The following is a 19,045-nucleotide window of genomic DNA, read 5'->3' on the forward strand; positions in this document are numbered from 1 at the left end:
ATTACAGCACAGATAAAGCACAGTGATCAGCGAGTTGTATGTGCCCAACAGCCCCACAAGAGTCTTGTGGAAATGTATAAAACAAGCAGCAATACAGTCCTTTGCCAAACACGGTCATAAATTTTTTATTTGGCAGCTAACATTCTCACTCCTTTTCTTGGCAGCTATTGGGACCTTTAGCAAGAAAGGTGCAGGAGAAAAATACCTTGTTTAGAGATGTTTTCAACACTTTCTGGGATTTTTCAGAACTTCTGCCTGCAGCACATTTTTACAACCACAGTCTCCAATCACCTGATGAGTAGCTGGTGGTTTTTAACTTTTTTTTTTCTTTTTTTTAAATATAGACAGCTTACTACCCCCTCTGGCCTTCAGCCTAGAATGTAGGCTTTTTTTTTTTTTTTTTATTTTGGTATGTGTTCCAGAGATACAAGTGGTTGCTCCTCTCTGTCTAGACAAAAAACTGAAAATAATATCAGAATGTACCTTTCATTGCTCCTGATACTATCTGTATCTTATTCCCAGATGACAGAGATAAATGAAAGGCAAACATGTGCTGATTACTTTTGCATTTTTCTTCAGAGAGCTCTACAAAAAACTGGTCACAGGTGCAGCTCCCTCGGTCCGTCAGAGGACTGACTGATAAACAGAATCATGAAATAGATTTCTGCACCCAGGCCCACTCCTCAGCTGATTGTTTAAAAAAAAAAAAATCCACTCAACTTGACATCTGATACCCAGTTTTTTACAGTGCTGGTAAATCCGTTATTGTACTTGTTCATGTACAGCTGCTGGCTTTCTTAGACAGACAGCGCTGCGCGCTGGGTTATGAAGGAGAGAATTAAACACTAAATCGTCAACAGTCACTTAATTGAAAAAATCACTTGTCGTGATATTATATTGTATGCATTACTTCTATGCTGAAAACAATGAAAGAGGTGCCCATTTCAAATTCCAATGACTGCCTGATGTACCCACCTAGCAACGATGAATATATTTTGGCTCTAGTTTCATGACATATGAAATCACAGTCTGTCTTAAACAGCTGTAGAGAAACAAATGGGCTTTTTTTTTTTTTTTAAATCAGGAACATTCAATCTCTGTAGGTTTTTCTCTGATATGACAATGTATCGAATCAGAGTTCTCTTTAAACAACAGATGCTTATTAAAGAACACAGTTACAACTACAGACACAAAAGAAATAGATTTCCACACAGTTTAAGTTCCAGTTTTGTCTCCCTTGTTTACCAGGGGCTTCATCCTCTCTGGAACTATATATAGCATACAGAGACATCTAGTGGTTGAATAAAATATCAGAAATAAACATATAATTAAATCTAATGTAACTCCATTGAAGTAAGTGCAGTTATGCCAGGGATGAAATGGCCCAATTTTGTGTCTCACTAACAGAGATGAAAAAAATCACAAATGGATAGAACTGCCTTTTTAAAGCCACTTCACACAAACATGTCACTTTGGGGTGCAAGAGTCTTCTTCTGTGCAGCTCCTGCCTTTTGGAAAAGCCTTCCTGTAGCTTACTACTTCCTTGACTCTTTTCAAATCACAACCTAACAACATCTTTTCTCCCTTTTAGTTTCTCTCTCTCTTTGCTATTATATTTCACTTCATAAATAATAATTAATAATACTACCTAGCTCTTGTATAGCACTTTTCATCAGTAGATCTAAATGCATGGTTTAATTGCAAAACATTGTTTTAGAGCCAGTTTCTATGAAAGCTGTCATACACAACAAAAACCTATTGGACAGAAATTTAACTTTATGAAAAATAATACTCCAAGAAAAAGAAAAGCATGTATACCAATAAGAAAAAAATTAAATAGCTTATGGAGGCTGAGGGTTTGATCCATAGGCCACTGAAGTCAATGGGCTTTGGATCAGGTCCTATATCTTTTAAAGAATATAAACATACAAAGTCTCACATTATGTTTTAAATCCATTTTATGGGCCTGATTCTGCTCAGTGTTACACCGTTGTAAATCAACAGTAACTCAGTGGAGTTACACCACCTCAAGATTGAGTCAGGCTTTACATCTCAAGGTCAGAACTTGTGCCAGGGATGTGAAACAGATGTTGCTTTCCTCATTTATTTGTTTAGTAAACTTCAGGTCAATAGAACTTTCAGAGGGCAGGTCGGTGTAACACTTCTGGATCTTCCTTTAGAGAGAGAGAGAGAGAGAGTGTATATGCATCGTGTTTGAATTAAAACTGGGAAACGATCTCTTATTTTTTTTAAACTTTACTTGAGCTATGCACAATTCCCTTGAGGCAAAGAGAAAGCTAGCTATTTGTGGATGGGAAAAAGGGCTTTTGTGAGCTGCAAAACTGCATCACTGAAAGCTGCTTCTTTTAAAAAGAATAAAAAACATTTGATACTATTTTAAGAGAAAACATGGGTAAATATTTCAGTTTTTGCATGTTGCCTCATTAACGAATTTAGCAGTAAAACATTACACTTTATAATTAAGCTCCCTTAGTTTGCTGCTGCCCAGAAGTTTGTCGATACTCTCTGGGATAAGTAAAATCAAGAAATAGTGAAGGCAATATCCAACAGCTTGCTCAAGCAAATCTATCAGAGGCTTAAACTCACTTCAGAACACTGAAATTTGAGATGCCATATCAAATAAGCAGCTTTTTTCCCCTGAAGAGTAGAAACTGGGTGTAGCTAACCTAGTGCATAATAGGTTTATTCTCATTCACAAAACAGGAATTACTTTATGGCCCCAAAGTAAAACTAGTATAAGAAATATGCTAGCAGATTTGCTGCAGATGTGTGCTGTGACACGTATGCAGAGAATCTGTTATTAATCCCATGCAAACTTTTTAATATTTATACAGTGTAATGCAGGAAACCATTAAGCTGAAGGTTCTGAATTATTAAAAACTAAACCAAAAAAGGATTTGAAGTTTGAGATGGTCAAGCTTATTTTCAAACAGTATCAGTTTAATTCACTGATTCTAGGGTATCCCCATCCCCCACTGCTTACATTTATTTTAATGACTATTGTGTGTTTCTTTTTGTGTATGTATTCAACCTCTTTTATTGTAACACATGACAGTTCATAGCGAAAGTGCAGCTTTTCAACTCTCTCGTTTACCGGACTGTGACAGGAATGTTCTTGCTAGGGGGTTTGTTTGGGAGTGCTCTGGATACGTATAGAACAGGAAATAGTCTGTCTCAAATGCTGGAAAACCTATCTTTCACCTGAATCTTTCAAAGCTTGTGTCAGAACATAACTAGAACCTATGTATCTGCACAAGAGTTACGATTACTATAGGCAATTATACCATGGAAATGCAGGAACCTGACAAAGTAATTAATCAAATTATTTTTCACAATTTCAGTTCACCCCTAAAATTTTTCTTACTTCCAAAGCAGATGGATATTATATTACCAAAGCTGTTGAAAGGGTGTAACACTATCCATGAAGCCAAAGGCCACTAAAACTATGCAATGCATAAATTTTTATTGTTTGCTCAGTATTGAAATCTCATTAGGGCTCATAACTCTTCTGCACACTGCGAACATTTGCATCTGCTGATCATGAGAACTTAGATGGAATGTATACCTTTGGCTAACTTACTTGTTATGTTTTTAGATGCGAATGTGTATGTCGCTTTTTTAAAGCCCTTACACAGTTGTGATTTAAGTGTCCACTTTTAAAACAAAATATATTAAAACTTTCATTTAAAATATCTCAAGGTTGTTTTATTGCTGGCAACATCCACGATCATCATGTACAAAAGCTTCATCTGACTTAGTATTCAGAATAATCATTGTTTGAAAACTATGCCCTATAGAACATTTCCCCTCATTTATCCTTTCTGCTTTATGCGGTCACATTTTAATTAGATTAGAATTTGTCCTCCAATTAGCTTTCATTAAACTCTATAGATTACAGCAAAAATCTCCACTGAGTTATGCTTCAAAATTCTGCCTAAAGTTTAAAATAAAATAACTGCAAATGAAGTGATTATGAAGATTACTACTATGCAAAAAACATCAGTTGTTTCCTGGTTTACTTATACATTTAACTCTGTAATTTATTTTGCCGTCTTCAATAACTCTGCATTCTCCAGAGTAGTAATCATAATAATACCTTACAGTTATAGAATTCCTTTAATTCCCAAGTATCCTTAGGGGCCTGATTCTGCAATCCTGTCACTGTCAAGTGAATGCTATTTAGTGCAAGTAAGGGATGTGAATTACACCCCAACTACAAGCCAAATTATGACACTTGGATACCATTGATTGCTATTGGGTCATAGTCAAAGCCAGAGTAGGACTTGATAAGTGTACACATGGAATTGCTTCATCTACTCTGGGATAGGATGTAGCAGCTGTTGAATAGTGCACAGCAACACGATGTTCTCTTTAGGACAGGGTGTGAAAACAGATACTGTCTCCAATGTAAATTGCAGGGAAAACTGAAAATGTAATTACCCAAACTGGAAAGGGCCCAGTAGGAAAATGGGCCTAATAACATTACTGTAATGTTAGTTCAGTCTTTAAATGAGAAATTGCCAAGTGCAGTTGCCCTTGTGTTGGAACTTTGCTGATGCCTAGCATACATGCAAATTTACTACACGCTGAAGGCAACAAATGACAGATTCGCAAAAAGAAAGGGAGTACTCCTTTTCTTTTTGCGAATACAGACTAACACGGCTGTTACTCTGAAATTACAGATTGTGGGTCCAATCCTCCAGACTCAGGAGCATGGATGGATCCTTATTCCTGAATGGAGTCCCACTTGGGCACACAAGACTCAGTGCTGGATTAACACTAAACAGAAATTCTCCTCCAATAACAAAGTTAAGCACCAATGAAAGAGACGAATATCTTTAATGAGATACAATTTGCCCATGATTTTTATATATATTATCTATACACACACACAACATGCAGCCAGCATCTGAAAGCTAAAAATAGACACACTTCTGTTAAAAAACAGAAACCTGCCTTAACTCCATCAATATACTTTAGACAGGAGGCACACAGTGGAAAACAAATATTTTGCTAAAAAATAAATGCCATTTGTATGACAAAGCAGAAACATAGAAGCAACAATTATAAGACTATTAATAAAAATGAATTAGACTAACAATAATAATGCCTCACAATTTTCATCTTCAAAGTCCTGTTAAATACACATTAATTAATTATTAGAACAAACTTTAACGGATTCATTTTCATATCACTGAGGTGAGTAGTATTATCCCCATTTTACAGAAAGCAAAACAGAAGGTTAAGAGATTAAGGGCAGGTCTACACTACAGCGGGGATCGACGCTCTGAGATCGATCCACCAGCGGTCGATTTAGCGGGTCAAGTAAAGTCCCGCCAAATCTTCTGCAGATCGCTCTCCAGTAGATCCCTGTATTCTACTCCCCGATGAGAAGAATAAGGTAAGTCGACAGGAGAGTTTCTCCCGTCGACCCCCCGCGGTGCAGACCCCATGGTAACTCGACCTAAGGTACGTCGACTCCAGCTCTCTCCCATCAGCTTAGAGCATCTACATTAAAGAGCTACAATGGCACAGCCTAAGGGCACGTCTACACTTAAAATACTGCACGGATGCAGCATTTTAAGTGCAGACATGCTCTCAGGGTACATCTACACTATGAGAAAAGACCCGCAGAAGGGCAGCGGCTGGCCCAAGTCAACTGACTTGGGTTTGCAGGTCTTGGGACGCAGGGCTATAAACCGGCAGTATAGATCTTCGAGCTCAGCTTGTACCCTGGGCTCTGAGACCCTGCAAGGGCGGAGGGTCTCTGAGCTTGAATGTCTACACTGCTATTTTTAGCACTTCAGCCCAAGCCAGCTGTCCATGGGTTCTGAGACTCAGTGCCATGAGTTTTTTTTTTTAAATCACAGAGCAGACCTACGCTTAGGAACCAAAGGCTCATGCTCTTAGTTAACTAAGCCACTTTTGAAAGTGGGACATGGGCTCCTAAATCACTTAAACACTTGAATTTTTTTTTGCCCAGTGTAACCAAAAAATGCACAAACCCCAAAGTTAAGCACAAGAACCTGGGAATGCACCTCTGTCACGATGAGATGCAGCCATGGCATGAGGATGGCTAAAGCGTTGGCATTTCACGCTGACTATGGCCATGAAAACTTTAGGCGTTGAGAAATTCTATATATAACTTTATATCCTTACAAAATACAACCTACATATTTGGAAAAGAATTATAAATTAATCCCTGTTATTTTAATCCCTGCTTTTTTATTTAGCACCAACCATAAAGAGAATTTTTAATAAAGAAATAACCTCAGGTTACTTTTTATTGGCGTGTGATTTATAAAGCTTTAGAAAGGTATCTATTCTGGAAGTATAGTGTGCCCACTGCTATTTTTGCAATGGAAACGGAAACGCAAACTGGAAATGGAGTCATTCATTCACACTTACAGGATTACATCTCGCTGACAGGCATGCAAACTTGGAAAGGTGCTACACAGTTGCTCTTAAAATATTATACTATAATTTTTTTTTGTTTTAGCTTCAATTAAACAAATGTTAAAGAAGAATCAGAACTTCATTAGGGCTATGGGTTCATTGTTTGCAATAGATCATTTCTGGAAACTGTAAAGGATCAGAAAATCAATGCACTTTTAATAAATATATCTCAACAGGCAATTATTTTGATAAAATCTTCAGGGAAAGTGAAGAACATAAAAAAAAGGGTGAGAACATGGCTGAAAAAAATCTGTTTAAAAATTTGAACAAATTTTCCTGGAATGGTTTTTGCAGTATTTGTACAGATCTGGTAAGTACTGAGTTTGTGATCTGAGTTTGGAATGTTCTGCGAAGCACACTACAGATTAGAGATGGGCCAAAAGTAAAACCATAAACTTGAAGCCTTTTTGAATTTGTGGATTCTACACGTAGATCCAAATTAGATCCAAAATCAGGAGAAACCTATTTTCTGGTTACCATTTAAGATCTTACAAGCACAGTTTAATCCTGTGAGATTATCTGCATTTCAAAACAGCAGAAGAATAGATCCACTGAGTTTGCAAGATTTTTGCAACTTTGGGTTTACAAGAACAGCTCCTGAGATTTCAGCTTCCCTGAACCTGAATCCGGGTGAGAGTGTATCAAGGTTTCTGCTCTCTGGCAGTCTTTTGTTGCCTCACACTGCCACTCCTGCAGTGGCTGGCAGCAGAATCTGGGTGCGCTCTCTACTCTGGGTTCTAGTCCAGGGACTCTCTAGACTGCAGCCAAGGTCTGTAGCACTCCATACCTTGCTGCATGTCCCTGGGCGCTTTCCTAACCATCTGGCTCTCCCTTCCTTCTCTGGGTCTGCCAGCTTTACTCCTCCCAGGGAGTGACTGCAGCCTTTCCCAGCAGCTCCTACCTGCTGCCTACTCCCTGGCTGTCTGGAAGACTTGCCTGTTCCTGCACAGGGGCTGGAGCACCCACAGGGAAAAATTAGTCAGTGCTCTGCATCCACTGGCAGCCAAGCTCCCTGCCCCCCCCCCGTCTCACCTCACCTCCGCCTCCTCCCCTGAGCGCGCTGCGTCCCCGCTCCTCTGCCTACCTCCCAGTGCTTGCTGCCGCAAAACAGCTGTTTCATGGCATAAGCTCCAGGAGGGAGGGGGAGGAGAGGGAACATGGCACGCTCAGGGGAGGATGCGGGGAAGAGGCGGGTATGGGGCGGGGTTTTGGGGAAGGAGTCGAATGGGGCAGGGTAGGGGTGGAGTTGGGGCTGGGCCAGGGCCAGAGGGTGGTTGATCACCCATCAGCGCCAGCAGAAGTCGGGGCCTATGCTCCTAATTAGGGATTTTCTCTCAGCCGTAATTCCCCCCTCCACCACCCCGCCCGTTTGCCACTTAATAGGCTAATTGACCCCTCTGGCCTGCCCTAATCCCTTCAGGTCAAGGGGGAGGGTGCCTGCTATAAAACTCCTATCACACTCCTATAAAACTCAGGATGATACAGGAGGCATATTACTCAAAACAAACATGAGCTGCACATTTTCTGGAAGTTTCTTCTCTCCTTCTTCTGACTGAAATATTCAGCAAGTTGGGCTTGTGCACTGTTTCTCATATACTCCTCTACAAATATTACAATTATCCAGAAAAAAAATCATTTTTTTTAAAGTAAAAAAGTGTTAGACTTTTCTAGAACCTCTCTTGCATATTGACTTCCTACAGCAAAGCTAATTAAGTTTTAGGTCAGTTTGATGTGTCAAAAATCGCTCGGATCACAGAACTGAACACAAGTAGACTAGCCAGAATTTCTTCATTCAAACCATGTCTGAGAGAAAGCTACACTTGAGATTGTGCAGCAGTACGAAAGGTCCCAGAATTGCTCATATTTGTTTCTACTTACTATTTCTTTACTATAACGTCTCTTTAAAATATCCTGACAGAATGTAGATTATGTGCTTGCTATGTACCCTTTTTTTCCAAAGGAAGCTAACAGTGAGCCCTAGGAGGAACGGACTCTTGAGGGGTGGTGTTTTTGTTTTTAACTTTGTTCACTCCCCTCAGCTACTGACCAAAGCTACACATCAGTCAAGGTCTATGGTTCCTTGAAAAATAAAAGGTTTAAAAAAAAAAGGAGTAAACCAGCAAAGATGTTATACTGGAAATATAGCAAATACTCTACATTTGGGAAACAATTTCCATCCATGGGTTGAGCAGAGCAACTTTCAGTCTCTGGAGATTTGGATTCAAATCCAGTTTAGAATAAGTGTCAAGGTCTCATATGAATCTAGATTCTCCACACACACACAAAATAACACCAAATCTTTGTTCTCATTTCAATATGTTTGAAAGAGGCCAACGATCTAACTAGCAGAGAGTGTTGCAGATTCAGAACTGATTTTGTAGAACTGTGTTTGGAAACTGGCACAGTGCGTTACCAGATTATGTCTATTTCCTTCCTGTTTTATTAGTTCCTCACTTTCATAAGCACTAAAAAACAAACAAGCAAACAAGCACACAAACCATCAATTAGGAGAACAAGGACAAGGAAAATAATGGTGTACACTGCATACATTAATTATGTAAAAGATAAAATGGATGCAAGATGCAACAACATAGATTACTACACTACTTGTTGCATTTCTGAATCTGTGGGAATAAGGAGGAATTATCTTGATAATTTACAAAATGTAGAAGACCCTGAAAAGACTGCACCAGGCCTGCATCAATTTCTCTGGTTACATTTCCTGACTGAAAAAAGAAAAGGAGTACTTGTGGCACCTTAGAGACTAACCAATTTATTTGAGCATGAGCTTTCGTGAGCTACAGCTCACTTCATCAGATGCATACCATGGAAACTGCAGCAGACTTTATATATACACAGAGAATATGAAACAAAACCTCCTCCCACCCCACTGTCCTGCTGGTAATAGCTTATCTAAAGTGATCATCAGGTGGGCCATTTCCAGCACAGGTTTTCTCACTCTCCACCCCCCCACACAAATTCACTCTCCTGCTGGTGCTAGCCCATCCAAAGTGACAACTCTTTACATAATCAAGTCGGGCTATTTCCTGCACAAATCCAGGTTTTCTCACATCCCCCCCACCCCCATACACACACAAACTCACTCTCCTGCTGGTAATAGCTCATCTAAACTGACCACTCTCCAAGTTTAAATCCAAGTTAAACCAGAACATCGGGGGGGGGGGGTAGGAAAAAACAAGAGGAAACAGGCTACCTTGCATAATGACTTAGCCACTCCCAGTCTCTATTTAAGCCTAAATTAATAGTATCCAATTTGCAAATGAATTCCAATTCAGCAGTTTCTCGCTGGAGTCTGGATTTGAAGTTTTTTTGTTTTAAGATAGCGACCTTCATGTCTGTGATTGCGTGACCAGAGAGATCAAAGTGTTCTCCGACTGGTTTATGAATGTTATAATTCTTGACATCTGATTTGTGTCCATTTATTCTTTTACGTAGAGACTGTCCAGTTTGACCAATGTACATGGCAGAGGGGCATTGCTGGCACATGATGGCATATATCACATTGGTGGATGTGCAGGTGAACGAGCCTCTGATAGTGTGGCTGATGTTATTAGGCCCTGTGATGGTGTTCCCTGAATAGATATGTGGGCACAATTGGCAACGGGCTTTGTTGCAAGGATAAGTTCCTGGGTTAGTGGTTCTGTTGTGTGGTATGTGGTTGTTGGTGAGTATTTGCTTCAGGTTGCGGGGCTGTCTGTAGGCAAGGACTGGCCTGTCTCCCAAGACTTGTGAGAGTGTAGGGTCATCCTTTAGGATAGGTTGTAGATCCTTAATAATGCGTTGGAGGGGTTTTAGTTGGGGGCTGAAGGTGACCGCTAGTGGCGTTCTGTTATTTTCTTTGTTAGGCCTGTCCTGTAGTAGGTAACTTCTGGGAACTCTTCTGGCTCTATCAATCTGTTTCTTTACTTCCGCAGGTGGGTATTGTAGTTGTAAGAAAGCTTGACAGAGATCTTGTAGGTGTTTGTCTCTGTCTGAGGGGTTGGAGCAAATGCGGTTGTATCGCAGAGCTTGGCTGTAGACGATGGATCGTGTGGTGTGGTCAGGGTGAAAGCTGGAGGCATGCAGGTAGGAATAGCGGTCAGTAGGTTTCCGGTATAGGGTGGTGTTTATGTGGCCATTGTTTATTAGCACTGTAGTGTCCAGGAAGTGGATCTCTTGTGTGGACTGACTGACTCCTCCTACTTTTGGCATACTGGGCTCAATTCTCAGATCTGGACAAACTGCACAGAACTCAAAAGTGGGGCATGCAAAGGTGGTTTCATGACACCTTTGCGTACTCCTATTCTGGGATTTGCCCAGCCTCCCAAGAAAATTACAGCAGTCCTACACTTGGCTGCCAGCAGCCAGTTGTGTCAGTTCTATACCATTAAAGGAATTCTAACACCCCAGGGGGGAGATTGCTAGCAAGATCCTACAGCTTTCCAACACCAGAGCAGTTTACAGTCAGTGGCCATGAGCTAACAGGAAAGCTGGCCTGTTTAAATGCAAAGATAAGTAAGTATTGTCAAGGCAATGTGAACATATTGGTTAGTTGCACCTAAATTCTGCAGCAAGGACCCTGAATTCTGCAGCATTCAGGTGCAGCAGCTTCAAGGAAAATCAAAACTGGAGGTTTTTATTGAATGAAAATGACGAATACAATCAGAAAAGTCATTTGGTCACTTATTTATACCTGTATTGATATTAAATTCAATTTGTTTTAAACTCTACTCTTTTGTTTCTGGTTTTCAATATGCTGCAGATTAGTGTATTGACAAGGCAGAACTGCATTGCAGAAACTACCAAAGAAAAGATTTTGGCAGTTTCTAGGGAATATTTGAGGCCTTTGGCAGCAAGATGGCATGGGAGGCTACTTAGGATTGTGAGACAAACAAATTGGGTAGATGACTAACATGAGCAGCAGTGAAATAGTTAATACCGATAATTACACAATCACCATGAGGTTTCAGCCATTACAATCCATTAAAATGAATCTGACCAGGTCATATCTCTTTTGTAGCTGTCGCATTATATTGTAGTTTTAAACTGTATGCGGATTCACAAATCAGACTCCACTGCACCAGTTTACACTCCGCTCCTATCTGGAGCATTATCTTTGTAACCATGAAGCTAGAAACAGGTTTTTTTGTTTTTAAGGAAAGCTCTGATTCTGAAACACAACTCTGCTGTGAAGGGCAGATTCTGTATGACTGCAGAATACACAGACCCCTGGAATATGGTAACTATATCAAGATTGTTTTACAAAACTTCATCAACTTAACTTTACATTTACCAAAAAGATTTTTTTTACTATAAAATCATTCTTATTACACTAAGTGTCAAATTTCACACTTCAAGACAAAAGCCAGCCATTAAGTGGGGGGTAAGGAAGAAACTCATCCACCTTCTTCAGAAGCATTTGGTACTGGCCACTGTTGGAGTTAGATATGAGTCTATCAGGACAGCTGACCGGATGTGGTATCTTCACAGTTTTTGACTTTTCAAACTTTTCAAAGACAAACTGGTATGCTCTTTAATACAATGCTCATTGTCAAAGGTTATCAAATAAATGATAAAACTCTCTGGAAATAAACATACCTCCTCTACTTGTTCTGTATACAATTCTGCAAAAGACAAGGAATTCTAAAAGTAAATAAACATATGGGAGGATTAGAGAAGCAATACACATAAGTATTTCCTCATTTTGAGTTAAATAAATAGAAGTCCCCTTTCTAGCCCTAACCAGGAAATATTCCTTCATAGAAGAGAGGTATGCATTATCTAGAATCTCATTTAGATTATATTAATGCTAGCGTGCCTACATACATATACACACACAGACAGCATACAGATTCCAATCCAAAATTAAACACACAATTCTATCATGCCATTCTGGATTGATCGGCAGGGGATTTTAACATTAGATAACACCAATACAGACACAGAACTCTCTTTAGTCGTTAGCCGTTAAAACTAAAGCTGAAACCTTTTAGCCATAACGAAGGAGTTTACAGGGTTCTTAATCCCTGTACCCCACCCTGATTCTCCAGTGATCTCGCTGAAAGCTTTAAAACAGTCCACACCACTAACATGGTGCAGAGCCTGTCGAACATGCTGATCTGCTCATGATTACTCTTTGCCACTGTAAAACAATCTAACTCCTCAAGTGAATGGAGTCTGTAGCAACAATGGTGTTATTGACTTGTTGCTCCAGCTCTATTTAGTTATTACCCTCGAGGCCACAATCAATAGACTTTGCACCAAGTCAGCCTAATAAATCCCAGGCTTTCACTGGAGCTTTGCCAGGAACTGCAAGAAAATCTATGGCAGTCAAACACTTAGAGTATGAATAACAGAGAAAGCTGTACTGACAGCTGTATAAATTAATTAACAAGGAATGTTCTTATTCTTTTAAGAAGATCATAATGCATGTTTATCATGATTTAAGGAGTCAGAGGTAGAGCAACAGAAAAATCACCTTTATGCTTTCATTACAAAAAATATCAGAGGTCTGATTAAAATCAAAAACAGCCTTTTGCCTGGGATTGGCCACATATATATTTTTCCAATTACTCAATGTGCAAAAATTTACATTCATATTACCAAGGCGGCCATTTCATTATTCCAAGTTTGATTTAAAAAGCAACCCAACCCTCAAAATGTTGGGCATTTTGTGTTTACAGTGCATTTTATCTCAGTAAATGTTGATTATTATGCGTTTGTGTTACCAGACCCTTCCTCTGTGGTGGGGAATTGAATCCTGCTTGTAACGCAGTGATTAAAACAAAAACAAGGGGTGGGTGGGGGAAATCAGTCGGTTGTTCGAGTAGTAAGAGGTCAGTCACTAGCGAATTACAGGTTCTTTCAGTTCCTCCTGTAATAAGCAAATATTCTGCAGACTCAGCTCTGAGCTGCCCCAGATCATACTGTCCTGAGACACTCTGAACCTACTGTAGCAAGAGCTGGGTGCCAGTCAAGGAACAGAAGAATCTTCTTTTTTGCACGTTGAAAACAAATGTAACAGATCAATAGGCTCTTAGAACTTATTTGTTGCCCCGGTGGCACTTTCTAGAAGCAGTCAGCTTTCCTAATGAGGGTCACAGCATTTACAGGAAGCAACAAACTAAGGTCAGCTAGCCAGCTGTTCCGGCACTTGACACTTACAGTGCAGTTAAGGGATATGATTGTGAGTGTATATAACCTTTTGGTAAAGACAAATGCTTCGTCTGGTTGGCTGCAGCTTTTACATTTTGGGGAGGGAAAACTTGGGCCACAGGGCTTGCCTCAAAAAACTGTGCCTCACAACTTCCAAAAGAAGTTGAAACTTCCAAAAAACTTCATTTTACCCTGGGTGGGGGGTGGAAGACTAAATCTCTACCACACTGTTCTAAGGCTGCCATAACAAGTAGGGTTGCCAACTCTCCAGGATTCTCCTGGAGTGTCCAGGAATTAAAGATTTCTCTTTAAAGATTATGTCACGTGATGAAACCTCCAGGAATACATCTAACCAAAATTGGCAACCCTACCAGACAGGCCTCTTGGTTCAAGCAAACATGATGGGAAGGAATTGGGACCCACATCCAAAGAAAATAACACTGATTTGGTAATTTACTGAATTAGGCTTAAAACAATAAAGAATTGGTTAATGTCTGTGAAACATTTTGAACTCAGATATTATGATAGTCCTTTACTCCTGCTTTTAAGTACTACCATTGCATTAAGAACTCCCACCGTTGTTTTCTATTTCTGTTGCTGTCTTCTTTCCTCATTGTCTCTAAGATTTCTGTAGCACCTCTTCTTCCATCCTGAGCTTAATTTTTTTCAGTGATCGCCCATCAATGACAATTTCAGGAACACTAACTACAAACACAGGACACTGATGCAGGTACACACTCAAAGCCCTGAGACAAAACCTCATTGTTTTCCTTTGTGAAAACATGCACACACAGTTTCAACCTAATTCCTTAAGAATTCAGTATAAAAACTTTTGTAAACCCTTGATACCATAGTTGTGGCTGAGAAAGCATTTTGAGTTTTTAGACCAGGTACTTATAATGTTCTGGAAATATACTCCTTTGCCTTAACATTTATTTGATATTATTATTTTTACAGCCTCAAAGTCCTTCCCCCCCCCCCTTTTTTTTTTTAAGGAAAACCGAGTGCAGTTTATTTCACTATTTTCATGTTAGCTGAGCACTGAAATAAAGGGTTTTCCCGATGGTTGGATTAGAAATATTTCAAATACTGTTTTGCATTTTAATATCTCAAAAATGGCTTTGATTTATAACTTCAACATTCATACACAGTCACTTAGTGAGGAATGTATACTCGCCTAAGTTGATTTAGAACACGGGCCAAGTTTTCAAAAGTAAGGCGATTTTGGTTGCTAACCCAGAAATAGCTCAGCACCCACCCTCTGAAAATTAGACCTTTTAAAGATGTCTCCATCTGAGACCCAGCAAAATCACAAACTACTTTGGAAACCCTGGGACTGAGAATTAATTTAAAATAGCATAACTGGAAGGCGATAGCTCAAGTCATTGGCAGTGCATCATCTAAGACAGGGGTGGGCAAACTATAGCCCGTGAGCCAGATCCAGCCCATGAGCCATTTTAAGATGGTCCCTGAGCTCCCGATGGGGAGCGGGGTCTGGAGCTTGCCCCGTTTCAGCACTCCAGCTGAGGTGCTGGGTCGGGGGCCTCACCACACGGCTCCTGGAAGCCGTGGCATGGCCCTGCTCCGGCTCCTACATGTGCCAATGGCCCCCTCTGGTGCTCCAATAGGAGCTGCAGGGGCAGTGCTTGCGGATAGGGCAGCATGCAGAGATGTCTGGCCGTGCCTCCGCGTAGGAGCAGGAGAAGGGATGTGCCACTGCTTCCGGGAGACGTTGAAGTAAGAGCCGCTCGGAGCCTGCACCCCTGAGCCTCTCCCTGCCCCAGCCCTGATCCCCCTTCCGCCCTCCAAACCTCTTGGGTCGAGCCCAGAGCACCCTCCTACACCCCTAACTCTTCATCCCTAGCCCCACCACAGAGCTCACATGCCCAGCTAGAGCCCTCACCCCCTCCTGCACCCTAACCCCACTTCTGTGAGCATTCATGGTCCACCATACAATTTCTATTCCCCTATGTGGCCCTCAGGCCAAAAAGTTTGCCCACCCCTCTAAGATGATCACATTCCACTGTCTGGTGCCAACAGGGCAGAAGTTATTTGCACAAGCCCTGTGAAATAAAGCCATGATTTTTGGGTCCTGCATTATACTTATGATCCTTCCTGTGTCCTATCTCTTCCATTGTGCTTCTGAATATGCAGTCATTGTACTATGTTAACCACATTGCAGATACAGCGAAGGCCAAGACGAAGTTAAGAACGTATACAATAATGCCATTAATGCACTTTACTACACATACATAAGGACACTGGGTGACCTAGGCTTAGGTTCAAGGACGATTGCAAGAGGAACTTAATTTTCAACATTGAAACTGCAAGCTGGGAACATGCAGATAGTAACACAGGAGAGCTGTGCTGTATCAGGGAGTCAAAGAGGCTGCAGAGAGGCGGCTGAGAGAGGAAAGCTCAGCAGGTCTCAAAGGCTTATGCCTGCACCTTATGCCTGCATTACTTGTGGCAAGGACTGTCCATTAAGAATAGGACTTTTTAGCCACTTATGATGCTGCAGTACGACACACACAGCAGCTGAACTGCTTTGGTGCTCACACCATCATCTTTTGACATGGATGGTTGCCACAATACTCAAATTCCTATGGACGCGGGAACCATAACTTTGAATTTTCAGATGTTGGTGTTTTTGCCTTTTCAGACTAAATGATGCACTAATATAGATTGCTTTTATATTTAAAAGCAATCAGTCTTCTGATTCTGAAAATGTATATTCTACATGCTTTAAGATGGGATTTTTTTTTTAAATGAATGCAAAAATCAGAATATTTTGCTATTCCAAGGATTCAGGTGTTTTTTTTTTTTTTTTTTAAACAGTAATTATAGCTGGAAAGTTCATCTTATCACCTACCTCTGCTCAGTGAAAATTTTGGTCATTACAGGAAGCAAGAGCTTAACATACAAAACTACTCTTGAACTAGCTGTAAAATCCCTTTTTAAAATATACTGGTTTAAGTCTCATTTATTAACTTGAACCATGATAGCACTTGTGAAAATTACTTCAGGGGAATGCAGTTCAAGTCTCTTCACCTCTGGGTACTGAAATTCATTACCTGGCAATAGAAATAAAGACGGGGAGCCATGAATGCCATGTGCTGTGATACCAGCAGACTTTGCAAGCTAAGCATGATGTTGAAGGAAGACTGGCAAAGAACACCTAGGAGCTACAGAAAGTGGTGGTGTTGAATCTTTCGCTGGCACCTTTCCTTCTGAGTCAGTACTGCACCAATGTTCCATCATGTTGTTAGGGAAATACTGGAAATGCTGTTTTTCTGATGAGATGTAAAACTGAGCTCTTGACCAATTGTGAGCCATTTAAAGATCTCTTGATAAGAGTAAGGACATTATAATCAAATTCCAGCACAGGTAATTACATCCTGCCGACCCAAATTCCCACTCCAATTTCCATTGAACATTGTATCCTCCTTAACACCTGTCTTAAAGTCGTGCATAGTGTTCCTGTGCTCTTTTAAAAGATCTGCTGCAGATCAGAAGGGATCCTTATATGTATCTCTCAACTACCTACTTCAAAGGGTGCTGTCAAAATTTAATTAACATACCTGGAGATTCTCACATGAAAGATGCCTCCAGGAGTGCAAAAGACTATTGCATAGCACTACAATTCTGCATAGCACTTGATAGAGTCCCCGACAAAATCCAGATGACAAACGAAAGGAGGGGTCTTACCATATATGCACTGAAGAATTTCTAATGTCCTTTTCTGTAATGATGTCTTGAGGATATCTCCCGTTTCCCCTATTGCATCAAGTTTAAACTTCATCATCCTTGCCTTCATAGCCCTGCATAATCCCAAACTTGCCAACATTTCTGACCTCATCCCTTATTGTGTCACATCTCACCCTCTTTGCTATGACAATGATGCCTCGGTGCCTGGCTTTTCCCATAAATATCTCGGCAGCTTCTACTCTGGCACCCTATGTCCTTCCCGGTTCTCACCCACCAAGCAATAAACTACTTAATTCAAATCCTTAGGCAAGACTCACTTCTTCCATAACTCCCATGAGAAATAAGACATGGATAATTAGTTTAAAAAATGAATGCATCATCAAGTCTAGACTGAGAAACTGCAGGATCTTGGTGCCGTTTGCTTCCTTTCTCATTCTCTCGCTTCCCTATTGTCTGCTATTACCACTGCTCATTGCATCACATGTAAAAACTCCTTGACGCACATCTCCGCACTGGTGCTGTAAAATGTCTGCCTCACTTTTGGGCATCATAACAATAATTAATTAATAATCAAATAATAACATGAATCTTCTTTCCCTAAGTATCACAGTTTTTCAGCTTATACATGAGTAAGTACAGTAATTCCCAGAAATACTGCTACTGGAAGGTAGAATTTTCAATAAATTATATCACTCTGTCAACTAATCAGTGTATTACTTACTACTCTGTATTATTATTTTTCCTGGAAATGCTGCCTTCTGACATGATGTTTTGGAACTCTGAAAGAATGGTGGCCACCACAGGGGGTAGGCAGCGGTAGCCAACAACCCTTGAACCAACGGGTCTACGTTTGCCAGAGCATCATCATTTTATTTCTCTGGCTTTCGCCTTCTACAAAGTTGGCCAAGCAATCCCAGTTTATTACAGACAGCCAAATGATGGAGGAATGCTTCAGAACAGATTTAAAAAAAGCAAACTCTTGTCTGAAAATTGTATAAAGGAAAACCTAGAGGAGCTGAAATAATCAATTTTAATTTAAGCTTCTTAAAATACCATCCTACTTAAATGCAATTTGGGTAAAGGCTTTAAAACTTGCATACCTCCTCTGACTGGTTTTCTAATCTAGAATGTCTGCTATCTAACTTAATCTTATCTAGCTCTTAAGGTGATAATGCTGAACAACCCTGGCTCTGGAATACACAGGTCAAATTACAAGCAGGGAATGTTGTTCTGTCCACAGTGTCTGGGAAGGTGTAACAAAAGAGAAACATTCTTGTAAACCAGACTACTGCTGAAGGTAAATGGTAACATTCTATGGAACTAAGCCCTCAATGATTCATTCATTCTATCAAACGTTCTGCAGCTAATTGGAGTTGAAAAAAACAAAAACAAAGAAAACAGTTCTATGTTTTTTGTCCTATATTAATTGGGGTGGTCCCTACCAATTGCTTCTCAGAATCTGTGAAAACTCATCCTCTCTCCAACTAAGGCTGTTATTTACTTGTGTTGCTCCAAAATTCTTTCGTCATGATAAAGTGGATCAACTCAATCTAAATGTTTTGATCTATTACATATGTGGAAAATGAGACACTGGCACAAGAAACGCAGCTGCTTTCTAAGCGCTGTGTCTAAACGACCTCTACTGCACAGCAAGGGGGCAAGTGAATCAGCCTCTTCCAATGGAAATTACTTTACCTTTGAGTCT

At 40.3% G+C, this 19,045-nt stretch overlaps 1 protein-coding gene across 9 annotated transcripts in view; it reads right to left on the reverse strand.

The window, feature by feature from the left end:
* The window catches only part of VTI1A (vesicle transport through interaction with t-SNAREs 1A), a 340,922-nt gene that overhangs the window by 13,542 nt on the left and 308,335 nt on the right, over positions 1-19,045 (reverse strand). Inside the window, exon 9 of one of the 9 annotated variants that reach the window (XM_075131078.1) lies at positions 12,076-12,120. The exons of 6 other annotated variants lie outside the window; for them this stretch is intronic. In XM_075131078.1, the coding sequence (XP_074987179.1) occupies positions 12,081-12,120 (40 nt within the window). In that variant the 3' untranslated portion in view covers positions 12,076-12,080. Of the gene's footprint in view, positions 1-1,977; positions 2,175-12,075; positions 12,121-19,045 lie in introns of those variants that run through there. 2 more of the 9 variants (XM_048857947.2, XM_048857949.2) reach the window with 2 other exon arrangements.

Source organism: Caretta caretta, chromosome 7 (genome assembly GCF_965140235.1).
Source record: "Caretta caretta isolate rCarCar2 chromosome 7, rCarCar1.hap1, whole genome shotgun sequence".
Classification (NCBI taxonomy): domain Eukaryota; kingdom Metazoa; phylum Chordata; order Testudines; family Cheloniidae; genus Caretta; species Caretta caretta.